Here is an 8,379-nt window from a genome sequence, read left to right as displayed (position 1 = left end):
GATCTTCTTGTAATTATTATGAAGTTAAAACCCTAATGTATAGATTATATATATGTCCTGTAAATCATTTCTTAAGGTAATACAATCAGTATTCTCTTATAGAAACTATACATTTTGTCTTTGATGATTGTGATCAAGTTTGTGATGGTTGTGAGGAAGACGTCAATCACGGCGTGGAATACACAAGACTTTCACCCAACAAACATGAAAAGCAAATCTTTGATAGTAATGGTGACAATTTTTTCACTATGGAACATGTTGATGCAGATCTTGATGATAGTCTTGACAACAGAGGAAACAAATTGTTGGTTATAGAAGAAGAAGTTCTGAGAGTTGATGATCTGAATTTTGATGTCAAAGATAACCTTGAAGAGAAGAACGAAGGTATGTATTGGGGTAAAGGAAACAAATTTTATGTTGTTGAGCTTGCACACAGCCATCAGAAAGTCAACAAGGAACCTCCAGATCGTGGACGGAGCACTATTTTGTTTTGTCACGGTGAGTTCAACCTCTATAACAAGATCTTTGTGGATTTCAGATTTAATCTCAATTTTGAGGAAGCTACAAGTTGTGTTACTGCAAACACGAATTCTCAATGGGTACTAAAAAGAGCTGATTATTATTCGAGCTACAAGCTGTCTCAAGAGAAGGAGGTTTCAAACACTGTTTGAGTTGGAAAGTGACTCAACTTCGACGGCTTAACTTGTTACCGAGCTCCCTTCTCAAAGAATCTTCGACAAGACTGAGTGTTGAGTTTTCTTCCGTCTCTCTACCTACCTCTCACGAAATCGAGCTATGTTTGTTCCTCATCGACAAAACCAAGTTCTGTTTGTTCCTTACTTGCTTGAGTAGTCTTTTCCAATCGATCTCCAACAAGAGCAAGTTCTGTTTTGTTCTCCACGTGTGCAGTTCAAAGATGGAGTTTATTAATTTGGTTTTTGGAGAAAGTAGCAAAATAAAACGTTGTTCGTGTCAACACAGTGACGTTTTCCATGCAGAGACAAATCTCATTGGAACATGGAATACAAATCAGAGGCATAAGGTTGATTCATGTGTTGAAAATAAAATATTTATAATGCTCTTCTCACGTGCATGTAGTATGTTGAGGATGTCTTTTGCGGGTTATACTCATGTGGGGGAAGAAGAAAAATCAAGCTCTGTTCTAGGTTGTTGTGCTGAGTGTCTCATTCACTTTAAAGTATTGAACGCCCTCGGAACTAGTCACGATATTTTTTTGCCTTCTTGTCTCCATTCACATGCTAGAGATAATTCTTTACGCCGTGAAGAATTAATAGAACTGCAGGGGATTTGGAACAGGTTTTGTGACAACCCATGCCAAGAAAGGATTAATATTCAGATAAGGCAATTGCATTTGGGTAAACAGTACTCACAATGTTTGTCTTATGGATCAAGGAACGAGTTGCTGCGACCAATATCTTTGGTTGGATCGTTGCGTTTAAGATGGTGGCTGCTTCTCTGTTTTGGGTATAATTTCCACTATTATTTCCAGTGTGTTAAGGAGTGGTTATCATTTTGGAACATTTTTGTTGTGCCACCGCATTCGTTCTGTTGGTTTCATGTTTTCCAAAGGCTTGGGGCGGACAAACCACAAGGTCCACAACAACAGTTTATTGGGTTCTTTGTTGAGATCTTAGAGATCCAAATTTCACTCCCCTGCCAGAACTTTGTTGATGTGATGTCGACATCATATAGGGGTGTTGTTGTGTTTCTCCTTCGAGATTGTTATCGCGTTACGGCCATACCGTTTCCGGTAGAGTTGCAGGTCACAGGTTTTAAAAGGGTAATCGAAGCTGTTTTTACTTTCTCGTGTCTTTGTTACAACTTACATGTCTACGACATTTATTTGGATTTTCGTTGCTTGCGCATCAAGAAAGCTATTAACGTGTGGAAAATTCAGCCTCATGTTGGCTTGTGTTTCTAACAAGCTTCGGTTCGTGGTGGGTGAGTAGATTACAAATGCGGTTGTCGTTGTGTTGATCTGGAAGTTATTTTATTACTGCTTGGAAAAGAAGATCACATATGTAGTCGATATGATGTCGAAGTCACAGTCAAGGTCACATTGTCGTAGAAAAGCTGTCAATTTTGTTCGCGAACTGCAAGGTGTTCGTCAGCAGAATCTAATTGTTTTGGCTTTTACAGCCTCAACTGGCAAAGCAGGAAACGATCAGCGGCGTGACATGGTGTTTGATCCAGGTGATTTCTTGCGCATTTTGTTTACGAAGGATCGTTTTTCCCCTGGTGCATGTGACCATGTGTCAATATTTTCACAAAACATGGATAAAAGATCTAAGGAAAAAGAGGATCTCTTGGTCACTCTTGTTCAAGCCAGCTTGGAAGCCACAATTGTTTTAAGAAAGACTATATGTGGAGGATGTTTTAGCACGTTGCACTTGAAGCGGAAAAAGAAACATCACAAAGTTCTTAAGCCCAAATATTATGAATTGGTGGACAAAGGATATCTCCAAAGATTTCAGATTCGAGGTCGAATATTTCTCACCCAGACGGACTGAGACCTTATTTATCGGTGGGTTCATAGCCAGTATCTTAGTATTTTGGTTGCAAAAAATAATTCAGAACAAAAAAAATGCTAAGGGAGGTTGTTATATAATATACCCATTTGTGATCTAAGAGACGCTACGTGTCAGCTTGGTATTGGTTGAACGAAAAAAATAGAAAATGGGGATTTTTTTTTTTTTGCATCTCATTTTTTTCGTTTTCTCTCTCTCTCTTTCTCTCGCGATTGAGAGAAAACGAAGATTTGTATTGGAATCTTCTGGGTGTGGAGGAAGAGGAGATTGCTGTCGGAGGAGATGCTCATCATCGTGAATTGATGAGTCAGCCGTGTCCTATCGCGATATTTTGAATGAATCGTGAATCGGCTCCGATTGCATGTACGAAGGAATTTGGAATCAGAAGGCAGGGAAAAATTGAAAGAGAATCATCTCGATCCGGTGGCGGTGACGCTGAAGGAGAAGAGTAGAGAGGTAAAAGATAAGCTTTGGAGGATTGTTTATCAAACAGGTAAATTCAAATTTCAGATTCCTTTACCAAATTGAAGTTTTTGATTTGATTCATAACAAAAACACTTTAAATTAAGGTTTTTCCATGCAAGTTCCTCGCTGATTCAATTTTTTTTTGTTTTAGGTTTCTCTCTTATTTGTAACCTACCCTATCAATCTGTTCTACAATACATTGCTTCTGTTCTTAATGATGCTTTCTCTAATCAAAAGTTTGGTTCTTTTTGTGTGTTGTGTTTCAGGTTTCTTTGTGATTTGCAAAAACAGTCAACAATGGTGGAGCGTGGGAAGAGGAATCATAACCGTTTAGAGACACTAACAATGAGAACAACATATACCTGGTGAGTCTGAATCAGTGAAGAAGGCACTTTTCGCTGCTTCTGCAATCATGTACAAAGTCAGTCCTCGAGAACAGATTCCTCTTGATACAACTGTCCAAGAAGTTCCCGCTAGTTTTATAATTCCTTCAGAGCTATATGTTTATCCACAAGCCGGTTTATATTTGTGTACAATTGTTTGTTTGTTTTGTATCAAAACGTGAATCCTGAGTAATGATGTTTGTATTTGAAAAAAATGCTGTAAGATGAGGTTCTTGCTAAGTTCTTGAAGAGACATGGAGAAGCAGGTTCTCTCTTTGGATCTATCTCGTGGTTTTTTTTACAATGTTTTGTGTACAATTGTTTGTTTTATAGCAATTAAAAGATTTAGAAATCTGTCAGTTTTAAGCTCCAAAAGATGCAGAACGAAGAGGGTCAAGTCACTTTTTTTATATTTATTGTAAGGAAACTTAATGAATTGATTGTTCTTGTTTGTTTTTGGATTATAATTGCAGCTCGGCTACTATCAGGTTGATCACATCAAAGGATCATGCTTATGTGCAGCTCAACATTGGTCATCTCGATGCTGATGGGGTGTACACTGGTCAATTCACTACATTTGCTCTCTGCGGTTTTGTCCGTGCTCAGGTTTGTCAAGACAGCTTCTTTATCATAAATCTTGAGACCTGACTGACTTTAATCTAGTATAGCAATGGAATTGGTATTGTGTTAACTAGAATTGGTCATGTAATGCTTTTGTTAGTACATGACATTGTTAACACTTTCTTGAAACGATATAGGGTGATGCCGACAGTGGAGTCGACAGGCTATGGTAGAAGAAGAAGAAGATTGAAGCCAAACAACAGTAAGACCAACAAGCTTTGTTTTCTAGTTTCTAGGTTTCTTTTTGAAATCTAGATGTGAACCTTTATCTTCATCACAATCTATTTCTCTTTATCACAATCTTCTCTTTTCACCTATGTAACATATCCATCAAAAGTTAAATCATGATTCTTGATGATTCTTATTTAGTATTCTCTACTACTATATCAAGTTTGAGTTTTATATTTAACATCTCTGTGTTTAACAAGTTTGAGTTTCATAATTACTATCAAATTTTTAAAAAATAAGAGACCCAAAATTAGAACCTACCAATGGAAGAGAAAATTATAACTAAGAGATCATGGGTTCTTATATTCAAAACCAAACACAATTAATTCATAAAAAATTCAAACAGTGTATAACAACCCCTTCCTAATATACTACCGATATTGTTGCTGCAGCGCATCTTCACGTTTTCAATGAATTTGTTGTTTGTTTTAGTCATGCTAATGGGCCTTAGGTTCATGGGTTTTAAAATCATAGTTTTTTCGTTAAACGTTTAGACTAGGGTTTTCATTTTCTTGTTTAAGGAGACATGAGTCTCATTATTGTGAATTATCGATTATTGAAGAAACAGGTTTTACGAGAGCTTTGTGTAAAGCCTAGAGAGGAGGACTTTCAACCCTAAGAGCTTGTGTTCAAGCCCTGCAAGGAGGACTTGCAAAACCACGTCGATATCGCTCCCGATCTCGACCATATCCTTATTGCTTCTTCGTCAAGTTACAACGTTCTAAGAAAGATCCGTTCGTGAATCCGAGTTCTCCTAGAGATCTAGCGTTCTCGTCCATTAATTAAGCTTTTGTCCCTTTGATTAATCATTACTGTATATGTATAATATATTGCCTCGTTAAAAATTTTATTACGGAAAAACCATTTGGAATAAAAAACTATGTTAAAGGAAAAAAGAGTGTAGTAACACTCCCCTTAGAAAAGATATATCTTCCTTCTTGATAGATCTTGTAAATGATGCATTTCAATACTTTGAATATATTTCTTAAATGTCATGATGGGAAATGCCTTTATAATTAGATATGCTGCATTGTCGCTTGAACGGATGTGTTAGATATCAACTTCATGGATCCACTCTTCTTACAACTTTATTTTTTCTTAACTAATTTTTATATTTTATTTCATTTGTCTATTTAAAAGTTGTTACTGTTTTAATTTAAATAATGTGCTTTGGTTTATTAATTATTTTATGTATCTTAATTTAGTTAATTTAATTTTTATTCATTTTAATTTTACAGATTTACACATATTTATGTTTCTTATAAACCTCTCGGTAATCTGATAAGCTCTTCGAAATTCATAGATGGTATCATTTCGATTGGAAATGTCCGACCAATTTTTTTTTTTTTTTTTTTTTCAGAAGTGCTTATATTGATTCGTTCAACCATATAAAATTATGGGATCAACAAAAGATTTTAAACCGTTCAGGTTCGGATATTACCCGTTTGGGTTCGGGTAAACGGGTTTAGGAAAATAGAATCCATTGGATAATTTTAGAATTTTGGTTTGGGTACTATCGGGTTCGGATTGGTTCGGGTTACAAATTTTAGAATCCGATTACTACGCGAACTACCGGGTACCCAAAAAATCCTTAAAAATTAGTTAAGTTTAAATAATTATAGCTAAATTGTGACATATGTAACAAATAATTTTTAGATATTTTAATTATTTTAGGTATTTAGGTATAAAACTAATGGATATATTCAAAGTTATAATTATAATTTTGGATAACAGAATTATATCAATGCTAAATATTATTAATATTGTAGATATCTATATATATATATATATATAAAGTTCCTTTTCTTCACTCCTGGTGCTGCCACGTCAGCCACACCCTCTATTTAATTAAGCCAAATTTTCAACATTACCTATTAAGCAGTTCCTATTTGTTTGGCCCATATCTCTTTAAAAGCCCAATCTTTTAGTAATACATGTTTTATTTGCCGGCGAAATAAAACCCCTCTCCACGAGACTCCATTCCGCCGTTCTCCGTTGTGCGACCTGAAGCATCCCTCCCCGTCTTCATTCTTTCATCCTGGTTCACCTAATGGATAGATTTGAAATTAATGTTCGCGAGTCCTCCACAACCTCTCATTGTCTTCCCTATCTTCCATCTCCATAGTAACGTCTTCTTGTATAACGGTAATTCAAGCCGTTCAATGGCCTGTATTTCAATTCAAGACCCACTACTCTTTCTTGAATTGGCGTAAGTTTAAGTCCTATATAATGTCATCTTCACCAATTTCATGCTTCTTATAATTTTCTTTATCTCTAAAATTTCTCCTGACTAACATGAATTCCATTGTCGTTTCATTCGCAAATCTCAAAGCTGGCCGTCTTCACCAACATATCGTCGAAAGAATGCCTCGTCACTGGCCTGCCCGTAACGTAAAAAAGGAGGCCAACTCATGGTGCCACGTTCGTCGAGTGCCTTCTTCGTCGAGCGGTCTCACATTCAAGCTGCATCCTCTGGTGATGCTCAACATATCCGATCACTTCACTAGGGTTAAGACTTAGCTTAACCCTCCCGCCGCTTCTTGCGCAACCGGTAAATGGCTCCACCAACGCCGACGCGATGTTACTGCAAAACCCTAGGGTTATGGATGCGTGATCGGTCTCCAGATCAGCCGTAAGGTTGAGATTTTCAACAGTCTTGAGCTTTTGTTTGATCCTACTGCTGATACTCTCGATAGATCCTTCCTTGAGAAGAAGTAAGAACTCTGTAAGTTTTTTACATACAATCTCGCTCTCTCTCTTTCTTTATATCGTTCTCGCTTTGGTTATAATTTGTACGTTTTTGGAGATTTTAGATAAGAAGGTGTTCCTTAAGTTCTACATATTGGGATGGTACTCTACGAGAAGCGACGCTACAGAATCTGATATGCTTATCCACAAAGCTGTGAGTTGCAGTTTCATTGTTTCAATCTAAGATGGTTCTCTATTGTTGTACTGATTGTGAAGTGTTTCATCTACAGCTGATGGACATTAATGAATCCTCTGTTTATGTTCTTCTAAATCCGGCTATCAATCACTCACAGAAGGATCTTCCAGTGACTAGCTATGAAAGCGGTAAATTGGTTTCTATCCATCATTGATTGTCTTATTTAATTTAGAGATTATCATCTTATTGACTATGATAATCTTTGATTGTCTCCAAAACTAGAGTTCCATGTCATTGATGGGATTCCTCAGTCTATTTTCGTTCATACAAGCTATACGATTGAGGTATGAGTTTAAGCCACTTGATTTGTATTTTATCTATGTGATACGAGAGTGGACATATGATAATATAGCAGTGGTTGTAAATTCGTGCAGATAGTTGAAGCTGAAAGGATATCGGTTGATCATGTTGCTCATCTTAAGCCATCTGATGGAGGCTCAACAGCAACTCAATGTAAGCAATTATTGTAACCCTGCATATTTATCGTTATATTGTCTTTTTATTGCATGGAGTTTTAGGTTGATTCCTCGATGTATTGCAGTGGATGCTCATCTTACTGGAATCCATAGTGCTATCAAGATGCTTAATAGCAGAATCAGAGTGCTCTATCAGTATCTTGTCGCTATGCAGAAAGGTATTTGATATTCTTTCTCAAGTCCCAACTCTCGGTCACTCTATTATTTATTCATCAAGTTTTTGTAACATGTACCTTGATCTTGCCTGGAACATATCTATATTTGTTTTCCCTACGGCGAAGAAAGAATAAAAAGGCGGTTAGAAGTTGATATTGAGTACGAGTAATATGGTACTAATGACTTGCGTGATTATGCTTCTAGGAAAAAGTCTAAACATAAAATCACACACAACTTGCAAAAATTGTTGCGAAACACACCCTACTCTTTTGAAGAACTACCAAACGACATGCTCGGGGATATAATCTCTCGAGTTGCTCGGATTTCACGCAAAACCATCTGACATGTTATGCAAGCATCACCACATATAGCCAAGGCAGCCCACGATCACCGAGTTTACAAGAATATCAACCTAAGGCCGCTAGCCATGAATCCACTAGCAGCACTAACGAAATACCAAGACCTCATGGAAAAATGCATTGCAAGTGAAAATGTGCAGGCCCTCTACATCAAAGGGATCCAGGAGTATTTTCACAAGAACAACACAGAAACAGGGT

General features: G+C 36.8%; 2 protein-coding genes across 5 annotated transcripts; both read left to right on the top strand.

Annotated features, from left to right (window-relative positions):
- The first annotated feature begins 2,570 nt into the window (after window positions 1-2,570).
- LOC104790690 (small ribosomal subunit protein eS21y) lies at window positions 2,571-5,142 on the top strand. 4 transcript variants are annotated; one of them, XR_768792.3, is made up of 5 exons: window positions 2,571-3,042; window positions 3,281-3,663; window positions 3,871-4,003; window positions 4,156-4,220; window positions 4,809-5,142. XR_768792.3 is itself a non-coding variant. In XM_087452921.1 (5 exons), exons 2-4 carry the CDS (start codon window positions 3,312-3,314, stop codon window positions 4,189-4,191), a joined length of 237 nt encoding a protein of 78 aa, XP_087309047.1. In that variant the 5' UTR covers window positions 2,699-3,042; window positions 3,281-3,311; the 3' UTR covers window positions 4,192-4,220; window positions 4,809-5,142. The 4 variants fall into 4 exon arrangements, 2 of the variants coding, with proteins under 2 accessions (XP_087309047.1, XP_010514772.2); XM_087452921.1 differs by having other exon boundaries at window positions 2,699-3,042; window positions 3,281-3,379; XR_768791.3 differs by lacking the exon at window positions 4,809-5,142 and having other exon boundaries at window positions 4,156-4,427.
- Window positions 5,143-7,115: 1,973 nt separating this feature from the next.
- Window positions 7,116-7,832, top strand: LOC104698829 (COP9 signalosome complex subunit 6b-like). The gene is made up of 5 exons (XM_087456081.1): window positions 7,116-7,148; window positions 7,225-7,318; window positions 7,413-7,474; window positions 7,565-7,643; window positions 7,732-7,832. Exons 1-5 carry the CDS (start codon window positions 7,131-7,133, stop codon window positions 7,830-7,832), a joined length of 354 nt encoding a protein of 117 aa, XP_087312207.1. The 5' UTR covers window positions 7,116-7,130.
- The last annotated feature ends 547 nt before the right edge of the window (window positions 7,833-8,379 follow it).

Source organism: Camelina sativa, chromosome 6 (assembly GCF_030686135.1).
Source record: "Camelina sativa cultivar CO46 ecotype springtype chromosome 6, ASM3068613v1".
NCBI lineage: Eukaryota > Viridiplantae > Streptophyta > Magnoliopsida > Brassicales > Brassicaceae > Camelina > Camelina sativa.
Note: the sequence above shows the minus strand (reverse complement) of the source record. Positions and strands in the feature narration are given on the sequence as shown.

Coding starts and splice junctions, on each gene's coding strand:
- LOC104790690 (XM_087452921.1), top strand. CDS start 3,312: ATGGTGGAGCGTGGGAAGAGGAATCATAACCGTTTAGAGACACTAACA. Junction 3,380..3,870: donor ATGAGAACAACATATACCTG/GTGAGTCTGAAT, acceptor TTATAATTGCAG/CTCGGCTACTATCAGGTTGA. Junction 4,004..4,155: donor GCGGTTTTGTCCGTGCTCAG/GTTTGTCAAGAC, acceptor GAAACGATATAG/GGTGATGCCGACAGTGGAGT.
- LOC104698829 (XM_087456081.1), top strand. Junction 7,319..7,412: donor AGTGACTAGCTATGAAAGCG/GTAAATTGGTTT, acceptor CTCCAAAACTAG/AGTTCCATGTCATTGATGGG. Junction 7,475..7,564: donor ATACAAGCTATACGATTGAG/GTATGAGTTTAA, acceptor AAATTCGTGCAG/ATAGTTGAAGCTGAAAGGAT.